The sequence below is a fragment of the Cervus elaphus genome, chromosome 1 (assembly GCF_910594005.1).
Source record: "Cervus elaphus chromosome 1, mCerEla1.1, whole genome shotgun sequence".
Classification (NCBI taxonomy): domain Eukaryota; kingdom Metazoa; phylum Chordata; class Mammalia; order Artiodactyla; family Cervidae; genus Cervus; species Cervus elaphus.
In genome coordinates this window covers 57,849,006-57,869,993 of record NC_057815.1, presented here as the reverse complement: position 1 = coordinate 57,869,993, position 20,988 = coordinate 57,849,006, and the positions used below count along the sequence as shown (strand labels likewise).

Genomic DNA, 20,988 nt, shown 5'->3' with positions numbered 1-20,988 from the left:
TGCATATATCTGTGCATATTCTGAAAACTACTGTTTACTTTAAATGGGTTAAGTGCTGGTATTGAGTTACATCTCAAGAAAATTGTTTTTAAAAAACTTAGATGGCTTTCAGTGTATCAAATTATAATTCATTCAGTCAAACAAATCTACTGCTTAATTCTCTTCAAGATAATTCTCCCTCTGGAGCTTTGTGAGGCAGCTATGAGAAAGTTCCCTTAAGATTTTAAAAGTCTTATATTTTAGAAAGAGAGGGTCTATGACCCAGGCTATCAAGATTCTTAGATTGAATTTTTTTTCCATTTATTTTTATTAGTTGGAGACTAATTACTTTACAATATTGTAGTGGTTTTTGTCATACATTGACATGAATCAGCCATGGATTTACATGTATTCCCCATCCCAATCCCCCCTCCCACCTCCCTCTCCACCCAATTCCTCTGGGTCTTCCCAGTGCACCAGGCCTGAGCACTTGTCTCATGCATCCAGCCTGGGCTGGTGATATGTATCCCCCTAGATAATATACATGTTTCGATGCTGTTCTCTCGAAACATCCCACCCTCGCCTTCTCCCACAGAGTCCAAAAGTCTGTTCTGTACATCTGTGTCTCTGTTTTGCATATAGGGTTATCGTTACCATCTTTCTAAATTCTATATATATGTGTTAGTATTCTGTATTGGTCTTTATCTTTCTGGCTTATTTCATTCTGTATAATGGGCTCCAGTTTCATCCATCTCATTAGAACTGATTCAAATGAATTCTTTTTAATGGCTGAGTAATATTCCATGGTGTATATGTACCACAGCTTTTAGATTAAATTTTGTATAGCTGAAAGGGGCAGTGTTGTCATAAATCTTTCGGAGATTTTAACAAAGAAAATTACCATATGAGCATGTTAGCAGAGATGAGATGAAGAGTGAAAATCAAGAACTGACCACCCGTCTCCTCTGGAGGGGAAGATCCATGCTTCAGATAACTCATTCCAAGGGGTGCTAGTTCAAGGCAGCCTTTGTGACACCATCTCATGGGAAAGTTTCCCAAAGGAAGTTGTATCTCTGGCTGTGGGCTTACTTAGGCACAGCCCAAATGCCCCTTTGATGGCATGTAGTGGCCATTGTGTCATTTTCACCTCAGTGAGTATTAGGAGAGAAAGCTTTCCCCTAGTGCAGAATGCAGTACTGTGAGGAGGACCCATGACCAGGACAGCTAGCCCATCCCGCTGTCCTAGACTGAGTCCTGGCAAGGTCTGGCCTCCATGCCCAGTAGCTCTGACTGCTGTGAGCTGCAGCGACTCTACTGTCAGTTTGAGGCCTGGAAGAATGTGCCCAGGATAACAAAGACACACATGTAAGAAGAAGCCACTAGGGTTCTTGGGGTTTTGACAGTTCACCAGTATCCTTTTGTTGAATTCTGCATTTGTGAAGCACCAAGAACAATCTCTGGCCTTTTGCTATGAGCAAGAAGACCAGCTGAGAGATGAAAAAGTACACAGTGAAAAAACTGGCAGTAATAAGACTTCTGAGAAATGGGGTATTTCTCCCCCTACCCCTGGCCTGTTTCCCATCCCTAACCTTGGGTCCCTGGGTTAGAAAAGCCAGCAAATCAGTTTTTTCCTTACCGTGGTTGGTGAGCCACTTTCTGCCTTTGGGGGATTAGCCATCTCTTTTTGGGTTCTCCCTGCAGCTTGTCTGAGGAGTTGCTCTAAAACCTCTGAGAAAGTTCTGGGACAAGTTCTTGGCTTTTGAGCTTAAAAAAATCTTTTTTTTTTTAAGATTTGTCTATTTATTTTTATTTTTTAACTGTGACGAGTCTTCATTCCTGCACGTGGGGTTGCTCTAGTTGAGATGAGTGGGGGCTACTCTTCATTGCAGTGTGTGGGCCTCTCATTGTAGTGGCTTCTCTTGTTGCAGAGAATGGGCTCTATGGCACACAGGTTTAATTGCTCTGTAACAGGTGAGACCTTCCTAGCCCAGGGATTGAACTGGTGTCCCTTCCATTGCAAGGTGGATTCTTAACTGCTGGATGGCTAGGGAAGCCCTAATTAAAAAAAAAAAATTTATTGCAGTATAGGTGATTTATAATGTGTTAGTTTCTGCTGTATAGCAAAGTGAGTCAGTTACACATACATATATATCCACTCTTTTTTAGATTCTTTTCCCATGTGGGTCATTAAAAATTACTGAGTAGAGTTCCCTATGCTCTGCAGTAGGTCGTTATTACTTATCTATTTTAAATATAGTAGTATGTATATGTCAATTCCAATCTCCCAATTTATCCCTCCCCCACACTGTCCTCCTTGGCAGTCATAAATTTGTTTTCTACTTCTGTCATTCTATTTCTGTTTTATAGCTAAGTTCATTTGTACCATTTTTCTAGATTCCACATATAAGTGATATCATATATTTATCTTTCTCTGTAAGACTTACTTGTTTTTAGGGTTGGGTAATATTCCATTGTGTGGAATATTACCACACCACACCACATCTTCTTTATGCATTCCTCTGCTGATGGACATTTAGGCTGCTTGCATGTCCTGGCTATGGTAGATAGTGCTGTAGTGAACTTTGGGGTGCATGTTTGTTGATGTTGTTTAGGTGCTAAATCCTGTCCAGCTCTTTTGCAACCCCATGGACTGTGGCCCATCAGGTTCCTTCGTCCATAGGATTTACCGGAGAAGAATGCTGGGGTAGGTTGCCATTTCCTTCTCCAGAGGATCTTCCAGACTGAGGGATCGAACCTGGGTCTCCTGCATTGGTGGGTGGGTTCTTTACCATCTGAGCCACTAGGGAAGCCCCTTGGGGTACATGTACATTGAATTATGCTTTCTCTGAATTATCACCAGGAGTGGGATTGCTGGATCATATGATAGGTAGTTCTATTTTGAATTTTTTAAGGAGGAAAAGGGAAACTTCCTACACTGTTGGTGGGAATCTTAACTGGTACAGCCACTGTGGAGAATAGTATGGCACTTCCTTGAACCCTTTTTAATTGCATTGGCATACCAATCCCAAACTGAGAGAGTGTATCACCATTTTTGCATTTTAACACTCAAATCCAGAAACTACAGAAGATAATGCCTGTGCTTCATGAAATATATCATTCATTTGACACTTAATACATAATACTTTGCACTATTACTTACCTTTCTTAGTTTTTTATTGATTATATTTCTGAAAAACCTTAGACCATACAGACAAAAAATCTATAGGAGATAAATTAAAAATCATCTGTCATTTCATTATCTAGAAGGAACTACTGTTAATATGTTTGATTTATTCTTTAAAATTTAACTATATTAATACACACATATTTATTAAACATTTGACTATACTATGCAAACTAATTAGGAAACACCTTTATTTTTTTCTATATCAATGAATACAGGTCTTAATTACTATTTTATGGACTCATAGTTTCCATAATGTAGATGAACTGTAATTGACTCAAGGTCTCCATTGCTGGTGGGTTTTTTATTTGTTTCTGATATTAAAAAATTTTTTATCTTAAATAAACAAAGTGAACACCACTGTAAATACACCTTTTTCACTTGGAACATTTTTCCTTGTAATAAATTACTAGGAGTCTAAAAAAAAAAAAGAAAGAAAAAGAAAATTACCACTCTAATCTGGATTTGACCTTTCATTTGAAGCCATTTCCTATCTTGAGAAACTTTTCTCTGGAAGGTATTGGAGGGTGAGAAGTAGCCTTATTTTCAAACCTAGCAAGGTATGGCATCCTTATTATTTTTCTGAATTTTTTCTCAAGAATCAAACAGTCAAATAAATCCTTTCCATAATTCACATATTTCTTCTCATACATTAGCTTAGGCAGCTATCTATCAGACACTAGATAGAAATTTTAACATTCTTCCTGGAAATCTTCCCAGCAAAACCCAGGAGTATATTAGGTATCCTTTATATTATTCATTTCATCCCAGGTGACAATATTGATAAACATTTCACCACTGCCTGGCAAAAGTCTTTTCTTCCACCTTTAAAAATATTTTCCTCACTATCCTACAGGCCCTCAACATCTTATAAGAACCTTCCAGATATTGCTAAAAGTCTCCTCATGGTCTTTCTACTTCACCCCACTATGCAGTCTCAAAGCCAATGCCATATGACCTCAGGTTCTGTTACAGCAAAACCTTTTTCAAGCCTTAAGTTGTGATATGCCGTTTAACACTGCATAAGAAACTAGTGTAAGCCTTAGTGTTTAAAGTAACACCAGTTTCACAATATCTTAGGATGTCATGATTCAACTTCGCTGTGAGATTCCAGTGGTGAGTCTTCTGTGCCTCCCAGCTTTACTGAGATTGCTGGTCATGTTTAGATGACAGCTGGCCTAGTTGGGAAAATAACGTGGTTTCATTCACATGCCTGGTGCAAATGGTGGAGAATTTGAAGGTTTGGTTTACCTAGTCCCCTCTTTCTGTTTCTCTCACTTGATTTTCATGGGAATAGTCAAATTTCTTATATGGAACCTCAAAGCTCCATGACGAAATCTTCCAGGAAACCCAAGCAAAGGCTTCAAAGCTTCTTATCACCAAGATTCAACATTTTCAGATTATTCCCTCTATATTCTACATGTATGGCATACCATGAAAGTCAGTCCAGATCAAGGGAAATTAAGTAGCCTGCATCTCTACTTAAGTTGAGAGAAATTGTGTATGTTTTCATTTAATCTGCCACAAGATGGGATGTTAAATTTTTGTGAGTGGTGGAGAAAAAAGAGTATTTCCATTTTGGGCTCATTATATTTAAGATGTCTATTATTGCCAAAGACAGATATCTGTTAGCTCACAGAAGAAATCAGGGTTAGAGATATTAATATAAATTAGGGACCAAACAAATGTAGATCAAGATGGAGGAGTAGAAGCAGTTTGAGAACACCTTTCCCCTAAATACATAAAAATATCTCCACATGTCGAGCAATACTCCTTGTAAACAAACTGGACACCAGTAGAAAGTCTCTTGTACAATCAAGGCTCTGTCAACTACAAATTGACACTCACCAAGAGCATTGCCAACAACTGAACAACAAGGGCATTTGCCATCTGCCTCTGTAGAGATTGAACCCTGTGCTGCTGCAGCTCTTGACCTTCAACAAGCCCTGAGGGAGTTCACGGGGGAGTGAGGCACCCTGTGCTCCAGGGACACTGGTGGGACCGGTCTTTAGATAGTTAGATGTCTTTAGGAACAGATTTTATGATCTCAATACTTATATCTCCTCACTTCTAGAAAAGCACTAAATCCCTTCATGGTGACAACAGATCCTCATGACTAGCAGAAAACCTTTTGTAAAATGAGTGCTTGGTGGTTTATTCGCTAAGTCGCATCCACCTCTTCTGACCCTATGGACTGTAGCCTGCCAGGCTCTTTTGTCCATGGGATTCTCCAGGCAAGAATACTGGATTGGATTGCCATTTCCTTCTCCAGGGGATCTTCCTGATCAGGGGATCAAACCTGGGTCTCCTGCATTGCAGGCAGATTCTTTACTGACTGAACTATGTATGGTATTGAACTCTGTCTTCACCAAAGCCTTATATATTGACTTTCCTCCCACTGCCCCTTTGGAGCAGTTTCTCAGAGCTATCTGAGGTGCTGCCTCCCAGGTTGCAGTCTTCATTTTGTCTCAAATGAAACTTAACTTGCAACAGTCAAGTTGTGCATCTTTTTTTAGTTGACAGTTACAAAGATAGATCCACATAAAGTCAGGTAGGACAGGAAAGAAAGTGATCAGGGTTGGACCTGTACGCCTAGTGGTGAACACAGAAGAAGAGAGGACTGTGTGGGCTTGGACATCCTCCCTTGGGAGTGAGCTGTCTGAACCACATATTGGGCACCCCACGCCTGGATTCTAACACTGGAAAGGCAAGTCTCCTTAGCTGGTTTGAAAACCAGCACAGCATCTGATCTACAGCAACCATAACCAACTTGGGAGCTGACACTGCCCCCAATAGGGCAGTGATAGTCACTGAGTGTAGGAGACAACCCTCCTTATGTCTGGGCCTAGATTCTAGCCCTGCCATCTCCAGCCCTACATCCCACCATGGTGGTATCCACCAACAAATTCTGGGGGAAGATGTGACAAGTGCTCATGTCTGATTGAGCTATTCCACCAAAGTCACTGGGTACACGTGGACTGCCTAAGGATGCTGTCACAATAGGACATCCATTCAAGACCAGGAATAGGGAATTGTTGCACCTAATTTCATAGAGACAGAGAAAGTTAAGCAAAATGAGAAGACAGAGGAATCTGTGCCAAACAAAAAACAAACAAAGGGAAAAAAAAACTAATGAAACAGAGATAAATAATTTACCAGAAAAAAATAGTTTGAACCATTAGTAATAAGACTGGTAACTGAACCAGGGAAAAGACTAGAAGAACAAAGTTAGACGTTTAACAAGGATACACACACACACAATAGATACCTACAGTGGAATATTACCAAGCCCAAAAAAGGAATGGAATTCTGCCATTTGCAACAACATAGTGGAGCTGGAGCAGCGAGGGGCCGAGAGGAGATACCCCACTACCAAGGTAAGGAGCAATGGCTGTGCTTTGCTGGAGCAGCCATGAAGAGATACCCCACATCCAAGGTAAGAGAAAGCCCAGCAAGACAGTAGGTGCTAAGAGAGGGCGTCAGAGGTCAGACAGACTGAAACCACAACCACAGATAACTAGCCAATCTGATCACATGGACCACAGCCCTGTCTAACTCAGTGAAACTAAGCAATGTCGTGTAGGGCCACCCAAGATGGACAGGTCTTGGTGGGGAGTTCTAACAAAATGTGGTCCACTGGAGAAGGGAATAGCAAACCACTTCAGTATTCTTGCCTTGAGAACCCCATGAACAGTATGAAAAGGCAAAAAGATGGGACACTGAAAGATGAACTCCCCAGGTCGGTAGGTGTCCAAATTCTACTGGAAATCAGTGGAGAAATAATTGCAAAAAGAATGAAGGAACAGAGACAAAGCAAAAACAACACCCAGTTGTGGATATGACTGGTGACAGAAGCAAGGTCCAATGCTGTAAAGAGCAATATTGCATAGGAACCTGGAATATTAGGTCTATGAATCAAGGCAAACTGGAAGTGGTCAAACAGGAGATGGCGAGAATGAATGTCGACATTCTAGGGATCAGCAAACTAAAATGGACTGGAATGGGTGAATTTAACTCAGATGACCATTATATCTACCAATGTGGGCAGGAATCCCTTAGAAGAGATGGAGTAACTATCATTTAGTCAACAAAATTGTCTGAAATGCAGTACTTGGATATTCTCAAAAATGACAGAATGATCTCTGTTTGTTTCCAAGCAAACCATTCAATATCACAGTAATCCAAGTCTATGCACCAACCAGTAATGCTGAAGAAGCTGAAGTTGAATGGTTCTATGAAGACCTATAAGACCTTTTAGAACTAACACCCCAAAAAGATGTCTTTTTCATTATAGGGGATTGGAATGCAAAAGTAGGAAGTCATGAAACACCTGGAGTAACAGGCAAATTTGACCTTGGAGTACAGAATGAAGCAAGACAAAGGGTAATACAGTTTTGCCAAGAGAACACACTGGTCATAGCAAACACCCTTCTCCAACAACACAAGAGAAGACTCTACACATGGACATCATCAGGTCACCAACACCGGAATCAACTGATTATATTCTTTGCAGCCAAAGATGGAGAAGGTCCATACAGTCAGCAAAAACAAGACCAGGAGCTGACTGTGGCTCAGATCATGAAGTCTTTATTACCAAATTGAGACTGAAATTGAAGAAAGTCTAGAAAACCACTAGACCATTCAGGTATGATCTAAATCAAATCCCTTATGACTATACAGTGGAAGTCACAAATAGATTTAAGGGACTAGATCTAATAGGTATAGTGCCTGAAGAACTATGGATGGAGGTTTGTAACACTGTACAGGAGACAGGAATCAAGACCATCCCCAAGAAAAAGAAATGCAAAAAAGCAAAATGGCTGTCTGAGGAGGTCTTACAAATAGCTGTGAAAAGAAGAGAAGTGAAAAGTAAAGGAGAAAAGAAAAGATATACCATTTGAACGCAGAGTTCCAAAGAATAGCAAGGAGAGATAAGAAAGCCTTCCCCAGTGATCAGTGCAAAGAAACAGAGGAAAATAATAGAATGGGAAAGACTAGAGATCTCTTAAAAAAATTGGAGATACCAAGGGAAAATTGCATGCAAAGATGGGCTCAATAAAGGACAGAAATAGTATAGACCTAACAGAAGCAGAAGATATTAAAAAGAGGCAAAAATACACAGAAGAACAAAACAAAAAGATCTTTACGACCCAGATAATCATAATGGTGTGATCACTCACCTAGAGCCAGACATCCTGGAATACAAAGTAAAGTGAGCCTTACGAAGCATTACTATGAACAAAGTTAGTGGAGGTGATGGAATTCCAGTTGAGCTATTTCAAATCCTGAAAGATGATGCTGTGAAAGTGCTGTACTCTATATGCCAGCAAATTTGGAAAACTCAACAGTGGCCACAGGACTGGAAAAGGTCAGTTTTCATTTCAATCCCAAAGAAAGGCAATGCCAAAGAAGGTTCAAACTACTGCACAATTGCACTCACCTTACATGCTAGCAAAGTAATGCTCAAAATTCTCCAAGCCAGGCTTCATCAATAGGTGAACTGTAAACTTCCAGATGTTCAAGCTGGTTTTAGAAAAGGCAGAGGAACCAGAGATCAAATTGCCAACATCTGTTGGATCATCAAAAAAGCAAGAGAGTTCTAGAAAAACATCTATTTCTGCTTTATTGACTATGCCAAAGCCTTTGACTGTGTGGATCACAATAAACTGGAAAATTCTGAAAGAGAAGGGAATACTAGACCACCTGACCTGCCTCTTGAGATATCTGTGTGCAGTTCAGGAAGCAACAGTTAGAACTGGCCATGGAACAACAGACTGGTTCCAAATAGGAAAAGGAGTATGTCAAGGCTGTATATTGTCACCTTGCTTATTTAACTTATATTCAGAGAACATCATGAGAAATGCTGGGCTGGATGAAGCTCAAGCTGGAATCAAGATTGCCGGGAGAAACATCAATAACCTCAGCAGATATGCAGATGACACCACCCTTATGGCAGAAAGTGAAGAGGAACTAAAGAGTCTCTTGATGAAAGTGAAAGAGGAGAGTGAAAAAGTTGGCTTAAAGCTCAACATTCAGAAAACTAAGATCATGGCATCTGGTCCCATCACCTCATGGGAAATAGATGGGGAAACAGTGGAAACAGTGGCTGACTTTATTTTTCTGGGCTCCAAAATCACTGTAGCCATGAAATTAAAAGACCCTTACTCCTTGGAAGGAAAGTTATGACCAACCTAGATAGCATATTAAAAAGCAGAGACATTACTTTGCCAACAAAGGTCCGTCTAGTCAAGGCTATGGTTTTTCCAGTAGTCATGTATGGATGTGAGAGTTGGACTGTAAAGGAAGCCGAGCGCCAAAGAACTGATGTTTTTGAACTGTGATGTTGGAGAAGACTCTTGAGAGTCTCTTGGACTGCAAGGAGATCCAACCAGTTCCTCCTAAAGTAGATCAGTCCTGGGTGTTCATTGGAAGGACTAATTTGAAGCTGAAACTTCAATACTTTGGCCACCTGACGCAACGAGCTGACTCATTGGAAAAGACCCTGATGCTGGGAAAGACTGAGGGCAGAAGGAGAAGGGACGACAGAGGATGGGATGGTTGGATGGCATCACCAACTCGATGGACATGGGTTTAGGTGGACTCCAGGAGTTGGTGATGGACAGGGAGGCCTGGCGTGCTGCAGTTCATGGGGTCGCAAAGAGTCAGATACGACTGAGCAACTGAACTGAACTGAACTGAAGGTTGGTCATAACTTTTCTTCCAAAGAGTAAGCGTCTTAATTTCATGGCTGCAATCACCATCTGCAGTGACTTTGGAGCCCCAAAAAATAAAGTCTGTCACTGTTTCCCCATCTATTTGCCATGAAATGATGGGACCAGATGCCATGATCTTAGTTTTCTGAATGTCGAGCTTTAAGTCAACTTTTTCACTTTCTTCTTTCACTTTCATCAAGAGGCTCTTTAGTTCTTCTTCACTTTCTGCCATAAGGGTTGTGTCATCTGTGTATTTGAGGTTATTGATATTTCTCCTGACAATCTTGATTCCAGTTTGTGCTTCATCCAGCCTGGCATTTCTCATGATGTACTCTGCATATAAGTTAAATCTGCAGGGTGACGGTATACAGCCTTGATGTACTTCTTTTTCCATTTTGGGACCAGCCTGTTGTTCCATATCCAGTTCTATCTGTTTCTTTTGACCTACCTACAAGAAGATAACAAGTGTTGGCAAGAATACAGAGATAAGGAAATCTTTGTACACTGTTGGTTGAAATGTAAATTGGTATAAAAAGCAGTTTAAAACTAGAACTGGATATGATTTAGCAATTCCACTTTGGGTTTTATATGAAAAACAAATGAAAAGAGGAGTTGAAGAGGTATCTGCACTCTTACATTTATTGCAGCCTTACAACACAACGTTAGACAAAGTTTTCCTAAGGAAACAATGCAAAGGAATAGAGGAAAACAATAGAATGGGAAAGACTAGAAATCTCTTCAAGAAAATTAGAGATATCAAGAAAATATTCCAGGCAAAGACAGGCACAATAAAGGAAAGAAATGGTATGGACCTAACAGAAGCAGTGGATATTAATAAGAGGTGGCAAGAATACACAGAAGAACTATACAAAAAATATCTTAATGACCCAGATAACCACAGTGGTGTGATCACTAACCTAGAACCAGATAGTCTATAGTGTGAAGTCAAGTGGGCCTTAGGAATCATCACTATGAACAAAGCTAATGGAGGTGCTGGAATATCAGCTGAGCTATTTCAAATCCTAAAAGATGATGCTGTTGAAGTGCTGCTCTCAATACGCCAACAAATTTGGAAAACTCAGCAATGGCCACAGGACTGGAAAAGGTCAGTTTTCATTCCAACCCCAAAGAAGGGCAATGCCAAAGAATATTCAAACTACCGCACGATTGCTCTCATTTCACACGCTAGCAAGGTAATGCTCAAAATTCCCCAGGTGATGCTTCAACAGTACATGAACTGAGACTTCCAGATGTTCCAGCTGGATTTAGAAAAGGCAGAGGAACCAGAGATCAAATTGCCAGCATCCAGTGGACCAAGGAAAAGAAGAGAATTCCAGAAAAACATCTAGTTCTGCTTCATTGACTACATGAAAGCCTTTGATTGTGTAGGTTACAATAAACTGTGAAAATTCTTAGAGATGTGAATACCAGACCACATTTACCTGCCTCCTGAGAAACCTGTATACAGGTCAAGAAGCAACAGTTAGAACCAAATATGGAACAACAGACTGTTCAAATTGGGAAAGGAGTGTGTCAAGACTGTATATTGTCACCTTTTTTATTTAGCTTATGCAGAGTACATCATGCAAAATGCCAGGCTGAATGAAGCACAAGCTGGAATCAAGATTGCCAGGAGAAATATGAATAACCTCAGATATACAGATGACACCAACCTTATGGCAGAAAGCAAAGAGGAACTAAAGAGCCTCTTAATGAAGATGAAAGAGAAGAGTGAAAAAGCTGACTTAAAACTCAACAATCAAAAAATAAAGATCAGGGCAGGAGGTCCCATAGCTTCATCTTATATTGATGCAGAAACAGTGGAAACAGTGACAGACTTTATTTTCTTGGGCTCCAAAATCACTGCAGATAGTGACTGCACCATGAAATTAAAAGACGCTTGCTCCTTGGAAGAAAACCTGTGACAAACCTAGGCAGTATATTGAAAAACACAGACATTACTTTTCCAACAAATGTCTGTATAGTCAAAGCTATGGTTTTTCCAGTAGTCATGTACAGATACGAGGGTTTAACCATAAAGAAAGCTGAGACCGAAGAACTGATGCTTTTGAACTATGGTGTTGGAGAAGACTCTTGAGAGTCCCTATGGACCCAGATCTCCTGGATACAAAAGGCAAGCTTAGTGTTTCTCAAACTATTTAAATAAAGGATCACTCTCTCCTAAGCATCCATGTGTCAATACATCTTAGGAAGATAGTAAAAGGAGGACTATTGCAAAAAATAAGAAAAACTAAAATACAAAATATAAACTCATTTTTTAAAATTACTGGAGTCAACACACTTGAAATTACTTTCCCAAATTGCTATGAAGAGTACAAACGGTTCCCTACAACTCCTGTTCTTACTGGGTCCTGGACTGACAATAAAGAATTTGCCAGTCAGCACCAATCCAAGGATTATTAATACACTTTGAATAACAGTGGACTGTGCTTTGTTCTGCTTACTTTCTGCTTACCCATATTACTCCAGGACTTTCCCCACTACTTGATGTCCTCAATTAAATAAACTGTTTTGTCTACAGAGAGGAAATTAGAACCCTGGTTGCACTGACTCTGATCCCCATCTCCCACCTAATTTATATTTCGACAGTTTTTTCTCCAAGTTTCTGGACAAAGCCTCCATCAGGACCCTCAGAAATACACCTTTTGTTAGGAACTGGACCTTCCACTTATGCCACCTTAATGAGACACCTGGCTCCATGAGTCACTTCTGGAGAACAATCCCAGGAACTTATCTCAAAGGGGCAAGCAATAACAGTCCTAGGGGATTCTATTAGACCTTTTCTTTTCCTCAACACGCATTAAAAAAAAATGCTCATATCACAGAATGTATGTAACTATGTTCTTAAATGGAGGAGAGCATTTCTTGCTAATATTGTCAGGTAGTCAGCGGACAACTGTTTGTAAAAGTAAGTGGAAAACATCTGCTTTATAAAATTCTCTTTGGAATTCAGCAACAGTAATTTTGGCTCTAAAAGGTGAGTGCAGTAATCACAGATTTTATTTAAATAGTTTAAATTTTTGTTTGTTCAATAAGAAATTAAAAATAAAAGAACCTCAACAACTGTTTCATGACTCCTGTGAAAACTGTGGCCTTAGCAAGATTTACACTGCAGTGACTAGAGACAGAGACATGGAAAAGAAATTTGTGGACATGGCGGAGGGAAGGAGAGGGTGGGATGAATTGAGAGAGTATACACTACCTTAAGTAAACATATACACTACCTTAAGTAAAATAGATAGCTAGTGGGAAGTTATTGTATAATAGAGGGAGCACAGATTGGTGCTCTGTGATGACCTAGAGGGTTGGGATGGGATAGGCGGTGGGAGGAAGGTTAAGAGGGAGGGGTCATATGTATATGTATATTCATATGTATATTCATCGGGTTGTATGCAAAAAACTAACACAACATTGTAAAGAAACTATCCTCTAATTTAAAAAAAAAAAGTTAAGGGGAAAAAAAAGAAATGTACTGCAGAATGGTCATTCTGTGTTCCCAAAGCAGATTTCCCAGGAGACCCCAGAGAAGTGTGGATGGTCTGTGGCAGCCAAAGCTACTGCTAAGCTTGTGCAGCTATGAAAAGGAAACCAGGAAGAAATCATCTGATATTCAGGTTGCATGAGGCTCTAAGCCCTATGACCCCTAATCATCAACAAATGTGACCCAATCATTGAGGAAGGGATTGGGGAGAGTTGTAATTCCTGAATCAGAACCTGAAGCATGAATGCCACAAAGATGCGTCCACAGAGATGCCACAGAGTTCTAGAAAGTTCCCTAGGTAGTCAGTGAAGAGGAAGGGAAAGGCAAGAATCAATTGTCATATTATTCATATGATTATGAATGACATGGTCCAGAACTAAGAAGCCATCAGGTCCTATACTTCCTGACTTCTTTTGGATTTGTGAAAAATCTGATGGGTTGAAAGGAAACTTACATTATACTTCTCATAAAATTTTTAAATAATTGAAAATCTATCCAAATTTCATTTTTACTTAATGAAAGATAGTTACTTAGCTCTGATGTATGACCAAATACCTTTAAAGACTTTGCAGTTGTCATTTTGTTTAATCTCACAGCAAGGATGTTATATGGGGACAAATTTCCCATTTTATGAATTAAAAAAAAAAAAACACAACTGGGAGTCAGAGAGATTTAAGTGTCATATGCAAGTGAAAACAATTGGCCACTGGGAGGATCTGAAATTTCCATCTCAGTCTCCATGACTGCTGGCAGCACAGACTGAAGCTCACTGTGTGTGCAGTGAATGCAGGATTGGCCCCACTTAAATCTGCTTGAGTCAGAAGGCAAAGAGCACACATGCTGCTCTGTGCTCGGCTCAGTCCTCAAGTGAGGGAATGTTTGGAAGCTGAGAGTAGAACCGCGAGGGCTCTGGAAGGTATGCCACAGGTGGAATGGGCAACTGATCTATGAATGTTAGTTTTGAAAAAGGGAAGGTAGTGGAGGCGTGCTGGCTGCATTCAAGTATCATTGTTTTGATACTGAAAGGAGATGGTTTGTGCAATTAAACTCATAGAGACCAATTCATAAAGCTAAAAACATATTTTTCATGATAGAATTAACACTCCTGGCAGTAACTTTGCTTGTCACTAGAGAGTAATTTAAGTGCACTTAAGGAAGATCAATCTAAAACATATAACACATTCTGTAATGAGCTGTACGTTCTCAGCTGTTGGTTCATAATACCTCACACTGATTTTGTCAAAGTCCCACCACTGGAAACACTAAATGCTCATATTCTAATGTAAGGAATTTTTAATAAATTAAGAATTGTGAAAATATTTGGTACTTACATTTATCATTTATGGTAAATGTTTCAAATCTTAGGAACTGAAATAATGTTAGCAGAAAATTGTCTTTCTATGGAAATTAAAAGCAATAACACTGAGTAGAAAAATGCTGGTTAGGTTAACATGACTCTTAAAAGCACAAAAGTAGCAAAGAGGTATATAGGGAGATACATTTCAAAAAGTAATTAAGAATAGAATATGAATCTCTATAAATATTGTATGAAAGAGTGGCATATGCATTATACAAATCATGCATAAATTCACATAAAAAGTTTTCTCCAGCACATATTACTCCCAAACAGTAGTTATTTGTGATATAGGAATACACACCATTTTGAGGAGTTTATGTATTAACTGGGAAGAATAAAATGTAAGCAAGCAAAAAACAAAACAAAATTCCATTACCCAGTACAAAGAGTGGCAATCTAAAGATTTTCAAAGCATGATGTCAACACAAAGGAAATTTATCTGATTACACCTTAGATGTCAGAGTAGAAATTGTAGAAAAATGAAGTTGAAGAATAAGTAGAAGCCATCTGGTGTAATATTAGTGGGAGGTACATCATGACAAATGTTGGGCTGGAAGAAGCACAAGCTGGAATCAAGATTGCCGAGAGAAATATCAATAACCTCAGATATGCAGATGACACCACCCTTATGGCAGAAAGTGAAGAGGAACTAAAAAGCCTCTTGATGAAGGTAGTGGAGGAGTGAAAGAAGAGAGTAAAAAAGTTGGCTTAAAGCTCAACATTCAGAAAACTAAGATCATGGCATCTGGTCCCATCACCTCATGGGAAATAGATGGGGAGACAGTGGAAACAGTGTCAGACTTTATTTTGGGGGGCTCAAAAATCACTGTAGCCATGAAATTAAAAGACCCTTACTCCTTGGAAGGAAAGTTATGACCAACCTAGATAGTATATTAAAAAGCAGAGACATTACTTTGCCAACAAAGGTCCATCTAGTCAAGGCTATGGTTTTTCCAGTAGTCATGTATGGATGTGAGAGTTGGACTGTGAAGAAAGCTGAGCGCCAAAGAATTGATGTCTTTGAACTGTGGTGTTGGAGAAGAGTTTTGAGAGTCCCTTGGACTGCAAGGAGATCCCACCAGTCTATCCTAAAGGAGATCAGTCCTGGGTGTTCATTGGAAGGACTGATGCTGAAGCTGAAACTCCAATACTTTGGCCACCTCATGCGAAGAGTTGACTCATTGGAAAAGACCCTGATGCTGGGAGGGACTGGGGGCAGGAGGAGAAGGGGATGACAGAGGATGAGATGGCTGGATGGCATCACCGACTTAATGGACATGAGTTTAGGTAAACTCCAGGAGTTGGTGGTGGACAGGGAGGCCTGGCATGCTGCGATTCATGGGGTTGCAAAAAGTCGGAACGACTGAGCGACTGAACTGAACTGAACTGGGAACCATCCAAGTGGGAGAGCAAGAATTAAAAGCCAAATAAGATAGATGGACCACAGAGACACCAAATACTTCAGGAAGGTTAGATTAGTGCAAGTGCTGGATAGAAACATTCTGAGACAGAAGCAGTCATATGCAGGGGATACATCAGAAAGTGTACACTGTGCTATGCTAAGGCAGTTACATCTCATTTCAGAGGCTGCAGAAATCATGAAAGACTTGAAAGGACCACTTTGGCATCAACTTTTTACTTCGGCAAGAGATCACTTTGGCAGATGTACTGTGAATTATAATGGCAGAAGAATGAAGACAGAGAGGCAAACAGATGAATAAAATAAAAGAAAGAAATGAACAGGGCCTCACTTACAGTAGGGACAGTAGCAGTGGAAATATAGGAATGGATAAATAAATTGGATGGCTAAATTGTAGATAGTATCAGTAGGATTTTATTAGATGTGGTACAATGAGAGGAAGAAGGTTAGGATGATTTCCATGTTTCAGACACGAGAGATTGGGTGGATTGTGGTGTCATTCCATAAACACAGGACTTGGGAGGATGGTCTAATGAAAGGATGAGTTTGGTCTGGAGGAGGCTGAGGTTCAGGTATTTGTGGGATTTCTAACTGGAGACTTCCAAGATAACTGGAACTATAGACCTGGATCTTGGGAGACAGATCTTTCTACAAATAAAGTTTGGAAAGGGGTTTTAGAATAAACATTAGGTGAATAAAAGAATATAACTGTGTTCCCAGAGAGTGAGGTTAAATCATTCTTCTTTTGTGTAAAGGGACAAAGGAATCCTGTACAGCACCATAATTACAGCGAGGCAGAGGGGGAAATTCTTATAAATAAGTGTAATGAATAACCAAAGAAAACCAAGAATGTGTAGAATGAAAACATTTTTTAAAATGAATGTTCAAATATCCCTCAACAGGAACAATTCCTAGAGGAGATGAAGTTTGGAAACCACACCAGTGTGACAGAGTTCATCCTTTTGGGATTAACAGAGGATCCTACACTTTGTGTCATCTTTTTTGTGGTATTCCTAGGAATCTATGCTGTCACCTTAGTAGGCAATATCAGCATAATTATTTTAATAAGAACCTGTTCCCAGCTTCACACTCCCATGTACCTCTTCCTCAGTCATTTGGCTTTTGTGGACAGTGGGTATGCCACATCTGTCACACCTATGATGCTTATAGGATCCCTGAGACAAGGAGTGACCATCACTGCTGCTGGCTGTGAAGCCCAACTGTGTTTTGTGGTCATGTTTGGGACAGCTGAGTGCTTCCTGCTGGCTGCCATGGCCTATGACCGCTATGTGGCCATCTGCTTGCCCCTACTCTACTCCACCCACATGTCCCCCAGAGTCTGTGTTCTCTTGACTGGGGTATCCTACCTGGGTGGGTGTGTCAATGCTTGCACATTTGGTAGTTGTTTATTGACTCTCTCTTTCTGTGGACCAAATCAGATAGATCACTTTTTCTGTGATTTCTCTCCTCTGTTGAAACTTTCCTGCTCAGATGTCTCCATCATTGAAATTATCACTTCCATTTCTTCTGGATCTATCCTTGCCGTTACAGTATTTGTCATTGCTCTCTCTTATGTCTATATCCTCAACACCATCCTGAAGATGCGCTCCACTGAAGGGAGACACAAGGCCTTCTCCACCTGCACCTCTCACCTCATCGCAGTCACTCTCTACTATGGAACGATTACCTTCATTTATGTGATGCCCAAATCCAGCTACTCAACTGACCAGAACAAAGTGCTGTCTCTGTTCTACACAGTGTTGATCCCCATGTTGAACCCCCTCATCTACAGTCTGAGGAACAGAGATGTAAAGGAGGCCCTGAGAAAGGCAAGTGCCAGAATATATTCTTAGGATTTGTTCTTAACATTTCTGAAAACCTATAAATTTTTGTTTACCAGTAGCACACTTAGAACCTATCAAATACTGATTTACTGTTTGCTTAAAATGAAATTATAAGGCTTCTTATTCTCCCTTATATGCACTTATAAACCAGTTGGTAGACATCTTGGGATTAGTAATACTGATAGCAATTATTTTCACTATTACATATTAACACCTGTAGATGCCTACGACTTTAATTTATTTAGCAAACAATTATTTCTACCTATAATATGTCAGGTCCTATTCTAGCACAATGGTATATTAGCTGGCTTACTTCTCATAAAAATCCTATAATGATAGTTCTATTATTTCTATTTGACAAATAAATTATCTGGCACACAGAGACATTAAATAGATTGCCCAGACTGATACAGCTAGGACGCTGTGCAATCAGTCTCTGAATCCAGAAAGTCTTTGAGCCCAAACCACAATGTTTCTTCATTTAATTCTCACACAATCTCATGATGCTGCTTACTAACAATTTACCTCAATCTTACAGGTGAAACTGCTGAGTCTCAGAGATATTCAATAGTTTGTTTTGAGAGATACAGACTCAAGCCTCTGATTCACTTGGAATCAAGTCCTCTGATTCCATGCATTTGATCTACTCTAAAAACAACAATCAGTCCAAGGACTTCAGCACTGTTACTGATCTAGAGGATTTGAATAGGACAAGCAAGCCTAAAGCTGTTTTTTTAAGTCAGTCTTCTGAACAAACTCTGCTACCAAGAAAGTCTAAGTTGTGAGGAGTCCAAAAACAAGGATGAGAATGGAAACCTGATTGATTTATATCTATAGAAAATAAGGTCTGAACACCACAATTACATGATTTGACTGAAAATCTAACCATATTTAGCTCAGAGGGTAGAGAATCGGCCTGCAATGAAGGAGACCTGGGTTAAATCCCTGTGTTGGGGAGATTCCTTGGAGAATGGAATCCAACCCACTCCACTATTCTTGCCTGGAGAATCTCATGGACAGGGGAGCCTGGCAGCCTACCATCCATAGACTTGTTAAGAGTCAGACATGACTGAACAATTAACACTTTCTTTTAATCATATTTAAGCACATGTTACAAACAAATACTCCCATTTGGAATAATGTAGTTTTCCTTAGCTGTAGAAATTTAAAAGGGTATCTTTGAATTCTAAGCATTGCAATTAATACGCTAACATTCATAGTTCCATAAGCTAGATATATAAAAAATTAATACCCATTAATTAAACCAGAAGTGTTGCCAAAGATTGTGGTAAATGTATTACTTACATAATAATCTACCCTCATTTACATCATCACCATGAGACTGGAAGAGTGAAGAGGGATTTTTATGGAGTTCAGGAACTCCAAACTCAATGTAAATACTGAGACAACTTTTTAGAGCATCTGAAAGCAAGACTTAGATTATAAAAATCCTTGACTCAGTGTAATGGGGTGAAACAAGTGAGGATGGGGAGACACAGAAAGAAGGAAATGGGATGTTATTTCTAATACATTGCTAAGTTAATGCTGCTGAGTATTGAGGTTTTTGAACTGTGGTGTTGGAGAAGACTCGTCAGCTTCAGCTGAAGCTACAATACTTTGGCCACCTGATGCAAAGAACTGACTCATTAGAAAAGACCCTGATGGTGGGAAAGATTGAATGCAAGAGGAGAAGGGGACAACAGAGGGTGAGATGGTTGGATGGCATCACTGACTCGATGGACATGAGTTTGAGCAAGCTCCAGGAGTTGGTCACAGACAGGGAATCCTGGTGTGCTGCAGTCCATGGGGTCGTAAAAAGTCAGACATGACTGAGAGACTGAAATGAACTGAAGTTAAAATATAGAGTATGTATCATATTCTGGCAAATTTTAAGTGGAAACATACAATGACTAAATGAAACAAGGATAAATTAAACATGTGAAATGATCAAATAATAGATAAAGAAAACTTTCTCTAACCATTTTTGACACCAACTTTGTGGTCTTTTTCCCCCATACCAACCAACTGGAATACTGGTATGTTCTATATATCCAGACATCAAACTGATGCTTTATTCTTTCATTCAATTGTGACACTAACTGCCTGGAGGTAGGGTGAGACTTCACAGGCTTAAGGCTCAGTTCCACAACTCTGCCCTCCCTTCTGACACCAGTTGCAAGTAATGGGTCCCCAAGGTACCCACACTTTTGTCCAACTTGGCTACAAAGTCAAGGATTGCCACAGGCCTCTTCCAGGTTTGATAGTTTGCTAGAATGACAAAAAAATTCTCTTAAGCATCTGCTTACATTTACCAGTTTAACATAAAAGATGTTATAAAGGACAAATTAACAGCCAGATGGAAAGACACACCACACCAGGTCTGAAAAGGTCTCCAGGGCAGGAGCTTCTATCACCAGGAAGCTGAAGTGTATAATTTGGAGTGTATAACCCTTCTAGCATGGGAATCTGTTGACCAATTTGGACGTTCTCCACCCCATAGTTTAGGAGTTTTAAGAAGGCTATGTAAAAAGTCTCCAGCCTCTCCAGCCTCACTGCAGAAACCCAAGTGAACACAAAGTTCCAAGTTTATAATCATGGTTTGATCTTTTTGGTGACCAGTCCTCATCCAGAAGCTATACAAAATCCCACTAAGAGTCTTTTCATTCAAAGAAAGACTCTCCTATCACCTAGGAGGTTCCAATGGATTCAGGAGTCCTGTGTCAGGAACCAAGGTTAAAGAACAAATATTTGAACAAAAGATGTTTCTAGTACCCCTGCCATATAGGAAATTATAAGAGTTTTAGAGCCTTGTGTTAGTAACGGGGGCAGAGACCACAGATTTATTTCTACTGTCTCACATTCGACCCCCTGCTTTGTGACTATGCAACCCTCACAGCAAATGACCATAAAGAATGAAGTTACTGGCACATTATTAAAATTCCATAGGGTCATTAAGAACTATTCAGTTCATCATCATAACATATGAAAA

At 39.8% G+C, this 20,988-nt stretch overlaps 1 protein-coding gene across 1 annotated transcript; it reads left to right on the top strand.

Moving 5' to 3' along the window:
• Positions 1-17,069: 17,069 nt before the first annotated feature.
• On the top strand, positions 17,070-18,008 carry LOC122693077 (olfactory receptor 491-like). The gene has a single exon (XM_043900728.1). The coding sequence runs from the start codon at positions 17,076-17,078 to the stop codon at positions 18,006-18,008; it is 933 nt and encodes a 310-aa protein (XP_043756663.1). The 5' UTR covers positions 17,070-17,075.
• Positions 18,009-20,988: the final 2,980 nt, after the last annotated feature.